The sequence below is a fragment of the Trachurus japonicus genome, chromosome 8 (genome assembly GCF_045865225.1).
Source record: "Trachurus japonicus isolate A0001 chromosome 8, Traja_1.0".
NCBI classification, from domain to species: domain Eukaryota; kingdom Metazoa; phylum Chordata; class Actinopteri; order Carangiformes; family Carangidae; genus Trachurus; species Trachurus japonicus.
In genome coordinates, this window is record NC_140914.1 from 259,355 (window position 1) to 279,090 (window position 19,736).

The window sequence follows — 19,736 nt, forward strand, 5'->3', positions numbered from 1 at the left end:
CTGTTTTCAGTTGTTTTTAATAATTTCCCTGCTTATGTCAGCGTATTGGAACATTCCCAGTAGAGTTATTCCGTTTCCGACACCAGTGTTGGAAATGCCTCCGATATAGCAGTACTGGACCCCAGGTGTATCCGGGACGGTCTGCAGGCCCCGACTACTGCGTTGTGTTCTGTTCATTCCTGTATGATGGCCACATAAAACAAAAAGGATGTGAATTAAATGGTCATCTTCTCCGTAAAAGTCCTCTCTCAGTCAGGAACAGCGCAGACTGACAAATGCAGCACTATTTCTCCCAAAAAACTATCACATCTCTTCACATATATGCATATATATAGGTGATAGTTTGTATGTATATATATATAGGTATATTTTATTCTTTTATATCATTGCTACATCTGTCTACATTAGCTAAGTACTTTTTTTCAGAATGTTTGGAGGAAATTCATATGTCAGCTAGATCAGGGGTCTTCAACGTTTTCCAGGCCAAGGACCCCCAAACTGATGGAGAGATGGAGCGGGGACCCCCTACTTATATATATATTGTATAAAATTGTGTTTTATATTTAACTGGTCCTGTAGTGCCAGACAGGGCTGTTGTATAGGGGAAAAAGGTGATGATAATTCTAGGGGCCCAGCACCCAGTAGGGCCCACAAAAACCCTAGTAGTCTAATCTTTGTATGACTGATTTATTCTGCTTAGACCCTGACTAATACTCATAGTAATGCTGCATTAGCATCAAAACAAAGTAGGCTAAATAAAAAATGATAATACAAACGTAGTCTATGAAAAAAAGTGGAAAAGTCAGGGGGCAGGGGCCCACTTTAATATTCTTTCAGGGGGCCCAGAATTCCTAGCAACGGCCCTGTTGCCATATGCTAAAAGTACCATATTCTGGACTATAAATCACGCTTTTTTTTAGGAGTTTGGCTGGTCATGGGACTCCTATATTTCAAAGGGCCTTACATAAAAAATATATGCCATGTCATCTATGATCACAACAGGTCACAACTACGCTCGGTAACTGAACGCTGCTATTGCACCAATGAAAGAATTTCACGACTAAACCATAAAAAGACAGAGAAAACAAAGCAGTGTTTCCCCTACTGTTTTTTTCTCAGGCTTTTGATGCATTTATTTTGAAAGGGCAGCTGGAGAGAGACGGGGGCGCGGAGAGAAAGTGAGAGGGGGATTGACACGCAGTGATGGGACTGTCGGAGGGTCGCTGCAGCGGCCGTGCTCTACCAAGACTCGCGACTCACCTCCAATCGTCAGCGCCGCGGTCACCGGAGCTGATTCTGGAAACATTTACACCGGGCCCGGCCCCGGCCCCGCCGTGTCATGTCTCGGTTCCACGGAGCGTTTCAGTGACAGCCTGACGCTGCTTCATTGTCGATGCGCTGTGAGCAGACGTGGCGGCGCGCGTTAATGTCCCCGTCGTATGAGTGTGTGCTGTTAATTAACGAGTGTGTATGGAGAATGAAAACTAAAGTCCCATCGTTGTGTTGTGTAGCCGATGGTTCGGGGACCGAGTGTCACAGCACCATTGACAGTGGTGTGTGTTAGAGGGGGGTCGGAGGGGGGGGAGTGAGCGAGAGAGAGTGAGAGAGACGGTGCGCCGTGTTTGTATCAGATACAATACAAAGGCTCCCTGACACCTATATTATAGGAAAACAAAGGATTTCTATGTAAAAATCTGATGTTCAGCAGCAGGGAACGCCCCTATGGATCTTTTTTTCATAACTTTCATATCTTTTTTCATATTTTTTTTCCCTCAACCAAAACTTTCGCGACCCCCCTGCAGTACCTCCGCGGACCCCCTAGGGGTCGCGGACCCCCTGTTGAAGACCTCTGAGCTAGATGAATTTCCTTTGGGATTAATAAAGTATCTATCTATCTATCTATCTATCTATCTATCTATCTATCTATCTATCTATCTATCTATCTATCTATCTATCTATCTATCTATCTATCTATCTATCTATCTATCTATCTATCTATCTATCTATCTATCTATCTATCTATCTATCTTCACATGGTAAAACACAAGTAAACATCTCTAACATAACAATGGAGGCTGAGCAACCACACACGTACCTGTATGATGGCCACATAAAACAACATGGATGTGAATGAAATGGTCATCTTCTCCATAAAAGTCCTACCACACAAAAAATAAAATACATTTAGCATGTAGGCTACATAGAGGACGCACTGGTACATCACACACACACACGCACGCACACACACACACACGCACGCACACACACACACACACACACACACACACACACACACAAACACACACTCGCATACACACAGGGAGAAATCGCGGCAAAATAACTTTATCTCTCTTGCTCAAAACAGCTCTTAAAACACACTACACGACAGAAAACACCATTCCAAACAGTTTTAGATGAACATTTGTTCATTAAATTGAAAAAAAAAAAAAAAAGATCGGGTTTGTAAAAACGAAAGAAAAACAAAAATAAAACCACAAAAATTTGAATTATACAGTATTAACAATAACAATACTCCATATTTTAAGTAAAAAGAAACCAAAACACATAATCTGATGGATTTTGGTGAAATTAATAACGATAAAATAAACACGAAAATGTGTAGTTTCCTTTTTCTGTTTATCTGTGGGTACAACATCATTTTAATTATTATTATCATAATTATTATTTTATTCTAGCTGCATGTTATAACCCACAGATAAACAGATACACGTGGTATCGGATCGGTGCCTAACAGATAGAAAAAGGAAACAACACATTTGATTGTTATTAATTCCACCAAAATCCATCAGATGATGTGTTTTAAGTTCTTTTTACTTAAAATATGGATTAATTTTAATATAATTAAATTTTAAAGTTTACCAAACATGATCCTGGTGAAGCTGAGTCATCCTGCTGCCGTCTGACTCATCATGTAAAACCCAGTTTCTCACCATCATGGTGCTCATGTACCTTCACAGAGACAATGGGCCCCTGAGCACAGACAGGTGAAATGTGCTTCAACTCACCTGAGACGGTGAGGGACAGTCGACGGCTCTCAGAGGAGAAGTTATGAGAGAAAACGTAGAGGTGATAAACACAGCTGTAGTTTCCTTGGTGGGCGGGCTCTGCAGCAGGAAACAGGAAGGAGGCGGAGTGATTGACAGCTGGCTGGGTGTAGTTGTCCGTTGTGTTGGAGGAGGTGAAGGTGAGCTGGAAGGAGCCTCCTGGGTACTGTGGCTGGATGGAGCAGCTGATGCTGAAGTTGGAGCCCATCAACACTCCTGAATAACCCTGCTGCTGGGCCTGGGAGACCCCGTACATGGAGGACACAGAGATGATTGGCTGGACCAGCAGGTCTGTAAACAGAGAGATGATTGGCTGAATGTTAACAGTCAGACATAGAGCTTTCTTCATTGTTTAGGGTTAGGGTTAAATCCTAGATCATGGTCTGTGTGAGGGGGGGGGCTGCTTTATAGTACTTTTAGATCTGCTGAACTGCATCAAAGTATGAAAGTTGATTTGTTGAAAATGTTTTCCTACATCTCCAAACTGTCTAAGTCAGGGGTCTCAAACTCAAATGAGCTGGGGGCCACTGCTGGCACTGTCATCTCAGTGGGGGGCCACTAAAGTTTTCAAGACGAGTATAAAAAAAAAATCACAAATATTTCTGAAAACGGGGTTTATTTTCAAATATTGTATGATAATTAGGGCTGTCAAACGATTAAAAAATTTAATCCTTTAATTTCCTGAGTTAATCACATAGTATTTTTCTTTTTTGCTAACCCCCCTCCCACACCCCCCCCCCCCTCCCTCCCTCCCTCCCTCACCAGGCTGAATGAACGGGAGATTGGGGGAAAAAAATAACAACTCGCTAGTCGAAGCAGCAGCTCTACGTCGCGCACCACAACAACGGCAGCAACAGCAACAGCAACAGCAACATGTTGCAGTGGATTATCACTGTTTGTGTGTGAGACACCGAGACACCGGGTCCTCACAGTACAAATGCGACCGTCGGTGTGACGTGCAGAGCAGCAGGACGACTCCTCAGTCCATGAGTTTCATATCTCAGACCGGATCATGTGAATCCAGCTGCAGAAATATCCGGGGGACGCGAGCGTCGCGGTAACCGTAGTAACTCACACACACAGAAATGCACACAAAAAGCCTACCTGTGGCTACGTCTGGAGAAGGCAGCTTCTCTGTTTCCCCAAACTACGGAGCGGCCCGAGGTTAGCGCATTAATCGCGCATTAAAAAAAATTGTGCCGTTAAAAGCATTTTGCATTAAGGTTAACGTTAACTTTGACAGCCTTTACTTTTCACGTCAAGACGCGGGCCGGATGTAGGGGGGCCGCAGGCCGGATGTGGCCCCCGGGCCGGGAGTTTGAGACCCCTGGTCTAAATGGAAGTGACTTCTTGACTAAAGACAATGAAGTCACACAAAGAAACACTAGAAAATCCAGCCAATTTTCAAAATAAAAGCAATTTTCAAAATAAAATACAGAGATTGACAAATACCAGAGTCCAATGTGTGTACGTTTGTTGCCTATTTTGCGCGAGAGAGGAACACACACACCTATACACATACACATGTGGCAGTGTAGCGCGTTATTAGTAACGCCGTTACTTTTTTCAGTAACTAATAATGTAACGCGTTGTTTTTAGCCTAACCCTAACCCTTTTAAATCAGTAACTCTGTTTCCGTTACCAAACGCTGCGTTACTCCGTTCCTTTCCGTTCTTCTGGTGAGGTTTTATAGCTGCACACACGTCCCATAACATCCTAGCGATCAATAAAGTTTCATTGAATTGAAAGAAAGACAGAGCACACTGCAACACTGTGAAAAACAAAGCACTTTGCGGCCGCCTTCTAGCGTCCCACACGAAATCAAACACGCTCCCATGAAGAGGACTGGACAGGTCAGGTCAGGGCATGACGGCGAGCTAAGGTAACGTAGCTAACGCAGCATCACAGACCGAAGCTGTGTCCCAGTTCAGGCTGCAGCCCCTGAACTGGGACACAGCTCCAGAGTCACAGCGAGACACAAGCAGCCACTCCACCGAGCAGCAGCGGTTAGAGTCCAATTATGACGCCTGAAACGCTAAACACAGAGCGATCGCTCTGGGTAAACACAGCTGATCGATTGAAAAAAATTACTGCTGGAGTGAATTTACTTCCGTCATTGAAAACAGGCTCTTGAATGTAACTCAGTCAAAGTGACGTATCCTCAAGATTTGTTTGCAGTTCTGTTAGGTCAAAGCTGCTGTCCATGCTGACACCATGCAGCATGATGATGGTAAAATTTTACAGATAAAAATAAGTTTTTTTATCAGCATCAGTAGCTACATAACTGAAATGACAGTTAGAGGGGAATTCAATTAACCTTTATTTAATGGGAGCAATGGAAAAAAAATGTTTAAAAGTAACGAAAAAGTTACTTTTTCAGTAACGCATTACTTTTTGGTTTAAGTAACTGAGTTACTAACTGAGTTACTTTTTAATGAAGTAACTAGTAACTGTAACTAGTTACTATTTTTCAGTAACTAGCACAACACTGCACATAGGCTACACACACACACAGCTGAGGGGAAGAAGCGCTTGTCGACCGGCGCGGAGAAATAAGCGTCTGTGAACAGGAAGGCCGCGGCTCGCATGCGATTTTCATGGCGCTTCGGCGGCCGGTGTGAACCCGGCACAACGATGTGATGTGGAAGTGACGAACACGTCCGGATAAGTTCCTCGGTGCTAGTGCTACTGCCAAGTAGCCTACGGGTCATTCAATGGGCCAAATTTAAAATGCTTGCGCGTTGAATTGCCACTCAGAATCTCAGAATTAATTGCGTTAATTTTTATAACACATTATGTATTAAAGGCTCTTATTCTGAAGGAGCATGCTCTTGTTGTGAAGGAGCGCCTCAGGAAGTGACGCAGTCACCACCAGTGAAGAAGTGAGAGCGCACAGGAAAAAGTCGAGCTGACAGAGTTTTTTTCTCCTTTTCCTTTCCCACCTGCGCTCACTGTGGACTTAATAGTATTTTTCGCCTGAAACACGGTCGTTTTTTGTTTGAAGAGGGTTATTGTGCCATTCCAAATGTTTAAGTCAGGGGTAGGCAACCTTTGTGACATGAAGTGCCAATTTGAAATTTTCTTGTCAATGAGTGTGCCACTACAGTAAAACAATGTGACACAAAATACAAAAACAACATGCCCGACCCAGTTATGTTGTTTTTGTATATATGGATAGATAAAATCATTTAATAGCCCACATCTAATCATATTTTGAAGATATTTTCCCATTATTCACAACACTGCTTTTCAGAAACTTAGCCTATTATATTATATTGCAGTGGGAGGAAAATGCTGAAACAGAGACTACATCCAGAATATCAGTCAGAATGAAACAGTCACAACATTTCACAGACCTGGCTGGACAATCTGGACACTGTGAGTGACAAACAAGCAGCCAATCATTTAACAGCTGTGTAGTTGTGTTGCAGCGTCATCGTCAGGTTTATTGATAACAGAACAGCGGGTGTGAGAACGTGAGGCTGAAGGAGAGGAGATTAAAAGGGGACACGTAGCTCGTCGGTGCGGTAACAGTGCGTCTGCCCGACTCTAAGCAGCGGCGGCGTTAATGACGCAGCGTCAGGCCGCTCAGCGTCACTGAAACGCTTGATTGAATCTCTGATTAAATACGCAGAGCCACGGGCGTCTTGCATGCCCGCTGCAGCGAGTAGTGACCCTGGGTTCGATTCCACCAGTAACGTGCGGTGACCTCCGACTAGGACAAGGGAGGCAGGCGATCACAGATGACTGGGGGGACGGGGGGCGGGGGTATTCGGCACATCAGCTTATCACGCAAGAAAGTCACAACAAACAGGTTTTGCACAATGGTTTGCAAAATGTGTGCAACACCTTCATCACAATCCACCCCATCTAACGTTACAGTAACTTACACACATCAGCTGTTATTAAAACACAACTCATCAATAACAGGATCGCAACAATGGACCAGGACCACCACTCACATTACACACCAAACCGTTAAGAATTAATCCACACTCAAACCAAAGCAACAATAATGTTAACTGTACTCAACAAGCTGTTATTACAAGGTTTACAACAGATATGACAGACAACCAGCTGTGTGTGTGTAAGAAAGGGAGGGAGGGAGGGAGAGAGAGAAAGTAACTAGCCTACTTAAAACCTGCTAGCTGTTAGCTACCGTAGGTCAGGTGTTGGTCTCCGTCAGGTAAAAGCTGCCGTGTATTCCTCAAATGAAGCTCATGAAGTTGTTTAGCCTCTCTGGTACAGTTATCCATCACTGCTGTTGAATTAGCCGCTAAACTGCTGGAAGCTAAAACCGAGGGGGCTGTCTGTGTTTACAATTCATGAAAGCAACGTCAACTTACGTGCCGCTCACACTTAGTAGAGTTACGCAATGAGGCAGCGTAGCCTCTGCCTCCCTCCCCCTCCCTTGTCTCGCTCCAGCGGTCCTTTCAAAATAAAATGCGCAGAAAGCCCGGGAAAACAAAAAACTCTGACTCGTGAGCTGGTAGCGGTGTGCCAGCGTGCCAATGATCATGCCGCCGCGTGCCAACCGTGGCACGCGTGCCTAGGGTTGCCGACCCCTGGTTTTATTATTATTATTATTATAACCTTTATTTAACCAGGTTTGTCCCATTGAGATCCAAGATCTCTTTTGCAAGAGAGACCTGGCCAAGAATGACAGCACATAGTTTCAACACATAGTCACATTAATTAAAAACATAAAACAAACGAAAAAAAATAAAAAAAATAATTGAATTTACTTATTTTTTTTTAAAAGTGAATGAACAAAGTGAGTATCGTTTCATACTGTGTTATACTGTGTTTACTAGCACACTTAGCTAAATATCGTGTGCTTTCTGCCGCCGGACGGTAATGGAGGTCCGTGGTGTTTACATTGTTCATGAATATACTGTGAACGCTGGTAGCCGAGTGTTGTGTGTGTGTCCAGCAAGCTAGCTGTCGGAACGCAACGTTGTTTGGGTCGTTAATTTATCAGCTGTAGGCCGTCATGTGCGCCGAGTGTTGTCTTTTGTTTATACCCTGCTTCGCCAGGAGAGGGAGCTATTGACCACTAGTTAACCCATACCTGTGCTCCTGTGGATTTAAATGCATTACTGTTGCATATAAAGAAAAGACACTTATATTTTCTGATTGTGTAAACATTTATTATTCCTTTTATTATTTGAATACATTTATTATAATGGTTATGTGGTTTGTTACTATTTTGCAGAACTATACAACAACATTGAGAGCACAATAAATGCCACCATCAGCGAACCTGCAAGCCTCATTACTGTGTCCTGACCGGCACCTCATCTTGACCGCTGTAACAACCTTAAAAGAGCTAGCCCTACACCTTACCTCTGAAACATTGGTCCTTCGAGCCGGATACAGCCTTCAAGATGCTATCAGACGAAGAGCGCCTCGCTGATGCCAGACCCAAGCGTCACACACGTCGACCTGCCAGGCTCCAAGATTTCAACGTGGACTACGTGGAGAATCGTCATCGAGACTCATCATGGTGGAGACCGCCACCCTCCTCCCCTCCCCCCGAGCTGGCTTCCCTCCTCCCCCAGTACGGTCTAGTGAATCTGAGTCACCATCACTCACCTCAGCCTCCCTCTGGTGGCTTCCCTAGGGATGCTGCTCACCTAGAGACGCCTCAGCTAGCCCAGAGACACCTCCAGAGGAGAAACCTAGCCATGGCTATCTTACCTGGAGCTCCCACCTCACAGCTGTGGAGTTCTTATCGAGACCCCGCCTTCTATCCAGATATCCAACGCATACAGGAAGAGAACACAAAACTACTACAGTCTCAACAGGCTTTTCAGGCTACATTAAAGGAACTGTGTGAAGCTCGAAAGGAGATGAGAGAACTAATAGGTGAAGCCCGCTCATTGAGGGAGGATATGAAACGGTCCACTGACTCTGCCTCAAGTCACAGTAGCTACAGACCTATTGGGGCCAGTGCTGCTACCTCCCAGCCCAATCCTACGTTTCTACCGCCTGGTGAAGAATCCGAGGAGGACTGGCCTGCTCCTCCACCCTGGCCTGAACCGGAGGATAACATGCTGACGGGTATGAGTGATCTCAACTTAGGGCCACGGGACGAGTCGACCTGTTATCCCCCTACTGTAGTCTCTTCACATCATCCCCCCTACCCCACCCATTTTCCCCCTATGACCAGGCCCTGCCTCATCCCCTGCTTCAGCCCTATCAGTCACACCCTCACCCTGCTCCTGTCTACACAGGCTCAAGACCCTCAGTACTGCCCCAAGTAGCCCCTCCCCCAACAGCCACCAGGGTGACGCCCAGCTCTCTCCCCACCAACCAACCTGTACAGCCCCCTGTGTCCGAACTGGTGTACAGAGGCCCCAAGCCCACAATCCCAAAACTCACTCAGCCAGACCCAAGTGAGTTCGCTAGGCTCCGCCTTGCATTGGAGAATCTGCTTCCACCAGACTCCACAGAACTATTCAAGTACCAGATCCTTGTGGATCACCTGAGATTGGAGGAAGCTAAGCTAATAGCCAACGCCTATTCTCCCACCCCCTACACTGACACAATGAGATCCCTGTATGACAGATTCGGCCTGCCTCACCAACTAGCCTTGAGGAAAATAGCTAGTGTCCTGGAAGCCCCTGAGATTAGACGTGGTGACATCCCAGCCTTCCAGAGGTTCTCTCTCCAGATCCAGTCCTTAGTCGGCTTACTCAAGACCTTAGGCCCAGAGGGAGAGATTGAACTGAACTGCGGCTCCCATGTAGTTCGTCTCTTGACCAAGCTTCCCGCTGAAAAGAGAGCTGACTTCCGTCGCCATCAGTTCAAGCAGCCTGGGACCTCACACACCCTGCACGACCTGTCAGAGTAGCTCAGCTACGAGTCCTGGTGCATGAGCTTCGACAGCCAAGTCAGCGCCAGAACCAACAGGGAAAGACAGCCTCCTAGATCGGATACTCGCTCTGGGAAACACATGGTGACGGTTCTACATGGTCTCGGAGAGCCGGCTGGCAACGTCTCTGCGTCCAGTCCTGTGAAAAAGACACCTCAAAAGAAAACCTACTGCGCTTACTGTCAAAGTGATGAACATTACCTCAGTCAGTGCAGCAAAGTCGCCAAACTCTCAAAAGAGCAGCTCAAGGAGTGGATTCAAGTTAACAAGCGATGCTGGCACTGTGCGCAAAACCACCAAGCAGCTCAGTGCACGCTGAAGAAACCCTGCAGCATCTGCCAAGGGAAACACCTCCTCGCCCTTCACGAGATAAATCTGAGGCCTGAGAGAAGCAATAAAGAGCCTGCAAGGAAGGAAGAGAGCTGCCTGACCAGCTCTGCCTCTGACTCCCTCTACCGACCTGGAGCAAGCAATCGGGTCATGTCAAAGGTCGTCCCGGTGCTTCTCCATCACGAAGGGCGTAGCTTCAGCACCTTCGCTCGGCTGGATGATGGCTCAGAGCGGTCCATGCTGTTACCAGCTGCAGCCAAAGCACTGGGAATGAAAGGCGCCCCAGAAGATCTCCCTCTGCGGACAGTCCGGCAGGACATACAGGTGCTCCATGGACATAAGGTCTCCTTCCATGTTTCCCCCCCTGAGAACCCCAAGGTCAGCTATAAGATCGACGATGCCTTCACAGCTAGCCGACTCAGCTTAGCCCAGCATACCTACCCCATAGAGCAATTTCAGAAGAAGTATAAACATCTCTGTGGCCTCCCCATACCTGCCTTGAAGGACGCCAGACCATCGCTCCTTCTTGGCTCTGATCAGTCGCACCTCATCACACCTGTGGAACCAGTCAGACTCGGACCGCCTGGTGGCCCTGCAGCAGTCCACACCCGGCTGGGCTGGACCCTACAAGGTCCTGTCCGTTCCATGGGGCGGCCAGCCTACGCCGTGCAGTGTCTCTTTACCTCCTTACCTCCACAGATGGATGAGCTGTACCGCTACGTAGAGAGGCTCTGGCAGATGGACACTGTACCTCACCGACCGGAAAGAGAAGTGACTAGGTCAAAACAGGACCAACAAGCGGTTGCATCGTTGGACGCCAAGACCGTCCGCACTGAGGTCGACGGGGTGAGGAGGTATGCTACCCCACTGCTACGTCATGCAGCCATGCCTCCATTGCAGGCACCTAAGGAAAGATCAGGGAGCACCTAGGTCGCTACACTATTGCCTGGCCCCACCCTTGGAGCTTCCTTGGTTGGCGTACTATTGAGGTTCCGGGAGCACCCCATCGCAGTGAGTGGAGACATTAAAGGGATGTTTCATCAAGTCTGCCTTCTTCCTGATGATCGCCCACTACTGAGGTTCCTTCGGTGTGACCTGAAAGTCGATGAGCCCCCAAGTGTGTTTGAGTGGAAAGTCCTGCCCTTCGGCACAACCTGTAGCCCCTGTTGTGCTACGTATGCACTGCAGCGCCATGTTACAGATCACAGCCAGCCTGAAGACATCGTGAGGTTTTCTGTCGACCATTGCTTCTACGTCGATAACTGCCTGCAAAGTGTACGTACTCCAGAAGAAGCCAAGCAGCTGGTGGATCGGCTTAGAGATCTTCTGTCTTCAGCAGGCTTCGACCTCCGACAGTGGGCCTGCAATGAGCCGAGCGTCCTGAATCACCTGCCAACAGAGGCCCGATCACAGAGCCTAGACCTGTGGTTGGCCCAATACAAGGCCAACCCTCAAGAGTCCACCCTGGGTCTCAGCTGGAACTGGGAGAGAGACTCCCTGAGCTACAAGCACCGGCCGGTGACCTACGACGCTCCGACCCTAAGAAACATCTACAAGGTCCTAGCCTCACAGTATGACCCCCTCGGTTACCTCCTGCCTTTCTCTACCAGGGCAAAGCTCATCATCCGGCAACTGTGGGATAAGCAGCGCGGTTGGGATGACCCGAACTTACCTACAGCTCTGCTTCAAGCCTGGTCCAACTGGGAAGATGAGCTCCAGCTCTTACCTCTACTTACCTTTCCTCGAGCATATGTACCTGCAGACTCTGACTACGACGCTGTCACTCGTGAAGTGCACATCTTCGGAGCAGGCTTACGGAGCTGTGGCCTACCTGAGGACAGCGACCAAAGAGGGCCGGATTCACCTTTCCTTCATCCTCGCTCGTTCCAGAGTAGCCCCCAAACGTTTACATTCCATCCCACGCCTGGAACTGTGCGCCGCTCTGGTCGCAGCAAAACTCGCCAGTCTCCTCACTAAAGAACTTACCTTGGAAGTCGCTCACATCACTCTGTGGTCTGACTCTACCACGGTGCTCACCTGGCTCCATTCCCAGTCCTGTCACTTCAAGGTGTTCGTCGGAGCAAGAGTGGCTGAGATACAGGAGCTAACGGAGGACTGTACCTGGCGCTATTTGGACTCAGAGCAAAATCCCGCAGATGACTTGACAAGAGGTAAAACTCTGCAGGGACTGAAAGATCCAAACAGATGGTCCCAGGGACCTCCCTTCCTGCTGAGAAGCCCAGACAGCTGGCCAGAGAGGCCCAACGCTGAGCCCCCAAGGATCAAGTAGAGCTCAGAAAGACTGCCTTTTGCGGAGCTACAGTCACCTCACCTTCAGACTGTGGCCCAGGGGATAAAAGATCCAGTTCCTGGCAAGAACTCCTAGAGGACGCAGTCACAGAGCTCCAGGGAGCGACCCCCTCCGGCACTCCACTCACAGCTGAGGATTATCAGCGAGCAGAAACTGAGATCCTGCTGAGAGCTCAGAAGCAGTCCTTCCCTGATGACTACAAGCTCCTGGCTGGAGGGAAACCAGTGCCACCTTCAAGTCGCCTACTCACCCTATCACCTGTCCTCGATTCAACATCTGGCCTAAGAAGAGTGGGTGGTCAGCTCAGACGGCTGGGAGATGTCGATGTCCCACTACATCCTGTTGTCCTCGATGCTGCTCATCCAGTGACACACCTGCTCATTCAGAAGTACGACAGTGATCTGCACCACCCAGGTCCCGAGCAAGGTTTTTCAGAGCTGCGGAGATCGTTCTGGATCATCAACTAATGCGTTAAACTGACAGACCTAGTTACTGAACATTTCTGTCTCCACAACAAAGGAAGGAAGACACTGAACCTGCCTGTCACTGATGATGTCACTGATGGACTCACCTGAACAGGTGATCTCCACGGTGGAGGAAGAGGAAAGTGATAATGAACACTCCTTCAAGGTAGATCCAGACTGAACACAGTCAGTGTTGATCCTCCACACAGACCTCCTTGAGGACTCATATCTTCTTCTTATTGAAACAGCAGAGCCACAGTCCAGATCTCTACAGACTACAGATGCTGCCTTCAGGTTCCAGTAGCTGTTGCTGTCCACTGGTCTCCACTCTCCTCGTTTCACCTGCAGGTCACCTGCACAGCGACTGGCTCCTCCCACCAACCTGACAGGCTCTGAACACAGAGAAGAGAGTGAAGAGTAAAAGAAGTGAGTTTGATTCAAACAGAAATGAACAAATCCAAACTGTAGCTCCACTTGTACCTGAGCAGGTGAGTCCAACAGCTTTGCCAGGTGAGCAGCTGGTTCTAGTTGAGCCTGAGCTTCTACAGTCCAGGAGAGCTGACTCATGGCCTCCACACTGGAACTCTTTGGTCCACATTGGAGCCTCCACTGCTCCATAGAGCGCCCCCTGGAGGACTGAAGGAGCCCCACAGCCAAGCTCCCTACAGACCACCTCTGCATCCTGCTGGTCAAAGTCATCTTCACACACTGAGGACCACCACTGGTCAGACTGGTTGGACTTGACCTCCAGTCTGCCTGAACACAGACTGGTCCCATTCACCAGCCTGACAGAGTCTGCAGAGAGAGACACAACATTTAAACTTTGACCCTGACCTTTATTTACTGTCATATCAACTTTAAACTCATCAGCATGTGTCCAGAAATTAGTTCCTTCTGTCCCCAACACAACCATTAAAGAAACTCACAGTCCAGCTCTTGAGTCAAAGACTCAAGTCAACCAACCAACAGTCTGGACTTCAACATAATGATAATAATAATAATGGATTACAAAACAACGTTTTTTTTAATTGATAACTATTTGTGACTCGGATTTATTGATTGAATTTGGTTTGAAGCTATTTTTTATTTGGTTTGTTCTTAGTAATAAATGTTGTCAAATTGAATGGCATATCATTATACAGTCATTTTTTAACTGTTGACGTTAAGGGCCTCCAAATAACATCTTGCTTAGGGCCCCAATTTGGCCAGCAGCTGCCCTGGTCTCTGACGTCTTTACAGCAGAAATAAACCAGAGAGAAATCTGTCAAACTCTGAAGAATGAGATCTGTCAGAGATGATGAGCTCAAAGAAACTGAAGGGTTAAAACTGTTGATGTTAAAGAAAATAATGAAGCAGAGGAATGAGAGGAAGACGACTCACTACAGTGAAGGCTTCCTATAGGACATAGAGCTTTCTTCATTATTTACCATACATGAGGTCTGTTCCTCTCCAGCACTGACCAGGGGGCTGCCTACACCTGTATGCAGGAAGCCCATGGGGGGGGGGGGGCTGCTTTATAGTACTTTTAGATCAGCTGAACTGCATCAAAGTATGAAAGTTGATTTGTTGAAAATGTTTTCCTACATCTCCAAACTGTCTAAATGTAAGTGGAAAGTGGAAGTTGACTTCTTGACTAAAGTCGATGATGTAACATGTTGAGATATTAAATGTCTTGTTTTCAGACCTTCACTCACTTAAATACAAAAAGAACAAGTTACTGAACATTTCTGTCTCCACAACAAAGGAAGGAAGACACAGAACCTGACTGTCACTGATGTCACTGATGGACTCACCTGAACAGGTGATCTCCACGGTGGAGGAAGAGGAAAGTGATGTTGATGATGAACACTCCCTCAGGGTAGATCCAGACAGAACACAGTCAGTGTTGATCCACCACACAGACCTCTTTGAGGACTCCTTTCTTCTTCTTGTTGAAACAATAGAGCCACAGTCCAGATCTCTACAGACTACAGATGCTGCCTTCAGGTTCCAGGAGCTGCTGTCCACTTGTGTCCACTCTCCTCGTTTCAGCTGCAGTTCACCTGCACAGCGACTGGTTCCTCCCACCAACCTGACAGGCTCTGAACACAGAGAAGAGAGTGAAGAGGAAAATAAGTGAGTTTGATTCAAACAGAAATGAACAAATCCAACCTGTAGCTCCACTTGTACCTGAGCAGGTGAAGATTAATTACTTTGGCTCCATCTTGTGGTGGCATGAAGAATGACACTGATATAAAACAATGACAACAAGAGAGTTGCTATTACAATGTACATTTAAGTCACAACCTCTGACAGCAAGGAGCAAAGGAGCAGCCTTCATCTCACTGAGCTGATTGGGAAACATGATCTTATCTGTGGCTTCACTAAATGACTAAGTCAAACACCAGGATGGCAGCAGCTGTCAAGGCAGATTTCAAACTGATGTCAAGACAGAAAAATGAAAGTACACATATGGTATTAAAGGAGTTCAGTCTGATACTAGCGCTGCTGAGGTATTTAACTCCAGAACAACCTGGTTGACACGCTTCTCCTTGACCGATGCCCTTATACCGAATGGTAATTACCTCATGGTCCCCAAAGTCAACAAAAAATCAGCAGGTGGAAGAGCATTTTCCCACCGTGCCCCACTCCTCTGGAACCGGCTCCTGCAATCAGTCAGAGATGCAGATTCCATTACCACTTTCAAATCCAGACTAAAGACCCATCTATTTTCTCAAACATACGGTATAGCCTGATAGCACGTTTTATTTCTGTTCTGTTGTTTGTTTTGTTTTTGTTTCATTTTTGTTCTTTGTTTCGTGTCTTCACTGTTTCTGTTGTTGTTGTTGTTGTTGCTGTTCTGTCATGTTGGCCTAATTGTCATCTCTAATTCTCTTCTGTGTGTGTGTTGTCTTGTAAAGTGTTCTGAGACCATGTTTTGGTGATTTTACACTTTAAATCAAGGTGAATTGAATTGAATTACCGTTGATTGAGTGAATGTCCACACTGTTCCTTTAGTTGCAAGTGGGCTTATTGCTGTGTGTGTAAAATGTCCATAAACAAAGAAAACAAAGAAAACAGCAGCATGATGAGCGTCTCCACACCACAGCGGTCAAAAACCGTTTGCCCTTCCTGGTCAAACACCTGACAATGAGAGTGAACAATGCTTCCTATATCACCTGACCCCCCAGGTGATAGCACAGCACCCCCCCCACACACACACACACACACACACACATTGGCCCTCATTTATCAAACTTGCGCAGGATCTGGTTTAGATTCTGGTGTAAATATCAGTGTACGCCAAGTGTCACGTGTGATTTACTAAAAGTGTGATTTACTAAAAGTGTGTACTACGCTGCTGATTTCGGAGTAGAACCGGTGTGGTGTTGATAAATCCGGCGGTTGAAAACGAGCGTAATTTAAATGTCACGCCCCGATATATTCCTGCTTTAGAGGCGTCGCCCTGCTCCTTTTACCACATGGAGACACGGAAGACGGCCAAGAAGAGGGACTTTACTGACATTACCGCGTTGAACAGGGAGAGGGCGGCAACATTAAATATCTGGACATTGATAGATTGATAGTTTTAGTGATTGATAAGCGTCATCCCGGTGGATGGAGGCTGCAGACGCACGTGTCACCGACCACGTCAGGAAACCCAGCGACCTCATGAAATGCTCCTGCAGTTTACTAAACACAAGTGACTGAGGAGAAATCATATAGGTATAGGCTATTACTGCTGCGAACGCGACTTTATGACCATCAGCACCGCTGGCATGGTTCGGCTGATGGAGGGATGTGAAACACCGGCCCGATGTCCCGCTGACAGGTCCCGGTGACGGGAAAAACAAACAAAAAAAACCACTCCGCCGCGGAGATCAGCTTCACCTGGACAGGTAGCGGAGCCCCCCCCCCAACCGGGAATCCGGTGTCTGGCAGAGAGAGAGACTGAGGAGCCGTCCGGTCATGCTCTGGTGCAGGAGATGTTGGAAGTTTGTGTGTGTGATCTACAATAACAGGTCTGTCTGTCATTGACTGTTTCTGTTTACACAGCTGATTAACGAGCATCTGTCACGTCGTGGTTTTTAATTCATCTCAGTTGCTCAAAATAAAAGTCCAGTTACATTTTCAACATGGACTTGGTTGTATCGTTGCTTTTTTTTTGGCTACTTTTTATCTTTTTATCAATATAAACAACAACAACAACATGTGGTCCACATCGCTGCGTTATTAGACTATGGTTTAATAATCATTCTGACACAGCAGCACTCCTTCCTGCATGTTCTACGCTGGTTCTAAATGTGCGTACACCTGGTCAGAGCTGGCGTGAGATGTGTGCGTACCGTACGCTCAGATTGATAAATGCCGATCCTTGCGGTGAATTTGGTGTACACCCATTTCTTTGGTGTACGCAAGTTTGATAAATGAGGGCCATTGAGTGCAGTGTTAATTTCATTGACGAAGACTATGATGAAAAATATTTGTCAACAAACCTTTTTCACGGATGAAAACAATAATAAAAATTCAGCTATGATGACGAAGACGATGACGAATAATTTACACTTTAGTCAACGAATAAAAACGAGAGGCAAATGTTAGGGAGGGACGAATGGAGAAGAGGTCCAATCATGTTGATGTTGCTCGTTAGCATCCTGCGGTATGACAGCATGTTTCATGAACTACACAGAAATATCAGCGCTGGGTTTAGGACGGAAACGAAGAATTGATCATCACAACACCCTGTGTGCTACACACACCAAATTAACACTGAGTGAATTACATCATTACCTCACAACACAACACATTTAGCTCCTATATAAGGTCAATGGTAAATGGTCTGTATTTATATAGCGCTTTACTAGACCTGAAACGATACCCAAAGCGCTTTACATCACATTCACCCATTCACACACTGATGGAGGAAGCTGCCATGCAAGGCGCAAACCACAACCCATCAGGAGCAAGGTGGGTTAGGTGTCTTGACCAAGGACACTACGGCAGCAACCAGGACAGAGCGATTCGAACGCCAACCCTCTGATCATTGGACGACCCGCTCTACCACCTGAGCCACTGCCGCCCCGTTAGGGGCATCTCGGCAGCATGGAAATGTTGGTCATTTGTCTTTAAAGTCCCCCTCCAACAAACCTTTTTGGTTGTTCTAAAACATTCTCTGTGGTCTTTAAATTGTGGTTATGAAGTTTTTAGCCAAAATCACAAAACCTGAGCCATTTCCCAGAGCTCTCCTTCTGCACAGCACCAGCAGCTCATTAGCAATGCACGTCTGGAGGGGGTGGAGACTGAGCTGCTCTGCATGTTGATGTACCCCCCCCCCCCCCACTATTGACTCTTGTTTGCAGCTGAGAAAATCTGGCCTGGACTGGACCATGTGCAAAGTTTTAATGCATGGGAAGTAGGATTTCCTCAGAAGAAGAAGAAGGATCAGCAAATAGGGGTCTAAAAGTGAAGAGTAAAAGAAGTGAGTTTGATTCAAACAGAAATGAACAAATCCAACCTGTAGCTCCACTTGTACCTGAGCAGGTGAGTCCAACAGCTTTGCCAGGTGAGCAGCTGGTTCTAGTTGAGCCTGAGCTTCTACAGTCCAGGAGAGCTGACTCGTTGCCTCCACACTGGAACTCTTTGGTCCACATTGGAGCCTCCACTGCTCCATAGAGCGCCCCCTGGAGGACTGAAGGAGCCCCACAGCTAAACTCCCTACAGACCACCTCTGCATCCTGCTGGTCAAAGTCATCTTCACACACTGAGGACCACCACTGGTCAGACTGGTTGGACTTGACCTCCAGTCTGCCTGAACACACACTGGTCCCATTCACCAGCCTGACAGAGTCTGCAGAGAGAGACACAACATTTAAACTTTGATCCTGACCTTTATTTACTGTCATGTCAACTTTAAACTCATCAGCATACACTACTCACAAAATGTCAGGGATACTCGACTTTTGGATGAAATCTAAAATGTAAAAAGTTCCAGCTACAGTGATAGTATATCATGAAAGTAGGGCTTTTCAGTAGAAGTATGTAATGGTAATTTCTTCATCTCAAACAATGTGTTAAAAATAAAAGCTAACAACAGTGGTGGGTGTCAATAAGTTGTCATGTGACCAAAGGACGTCCACTTGTCTGCCTTTCTGTGACTCTTCCAGTCTCTGTGTCTCTGTTCAACCTGCTGATGACACTCTGAGCTCAGTGGACACTTCTCTCTGACAACATCTCGTATGAAGCCTCTATTGCTTTGACCAGGACTGTTGATGGATTGATGGGTGTCGTCTTGGTCTCATGATGTCAAAATGTGAACAGCATGATGAAGAGAGAGAGAGAAACTTTATTAATCCCAACGGGAAATTCAGTTTGCAGTTACAGCACCTAGCCATGATGATTAAATAAATAAATAAACAGTACAGTACAACAGCCAGCAACATGAGAAGAGCCTCAGCTGAATAGCACAGCAACACACATTCACATTTGACATTCCAGTGGAAATAAGCCAAGGGTTTGGTGTGCCCCTACACACAAGCAAATAAAATAAAAAGGAGAGAAAGAACCAAACTAACCCACCTACGCATAACAATCCTATTCAGGAGCCTGATAGAGGATGGGATGAAAGGGTCAGAGCAGCGGTTAGTTTTAGTCCTGGCTGTGCAGTAGCGCTGCCCTGAGGGCATCAGCATGAATTCACTCCTCAGGGCGTG

The 19,736-nt window shown here is 46.7% G+C and overlaps 1 protein-coding gene across 1 annotated transcript; it reads right to left on the reverse strand.

Moving 5' to 3' along the window:
• Positions 1 to 15,391, reverse strand: LOC146982227 (CD5 antigen-like). The gene is made up of 6 exons (XM_085785555.1): positions 15,341 to 15,391; positions 14,841 to 15,216; positions 13,528 to 13,842; positions 13,155 to 13,439; positions 3,027 to 3,356; positions 1 to 179 (listed from the first exon to the last, which is right to left on the reverse strand). The coding sequence occupies exons 1-6, from the start codon at positions 15,389 to 15,391 to the stop codon at positions 7 to 9; spliced, it is 1,530 nt and encodes a 509-aa protein (XP_085641681.1). The 3' UTR covers positions 1 to 6.
• Between the last annotated feature and the right edge of the window lie 4,345 nt (positions 15,392 to 19,736).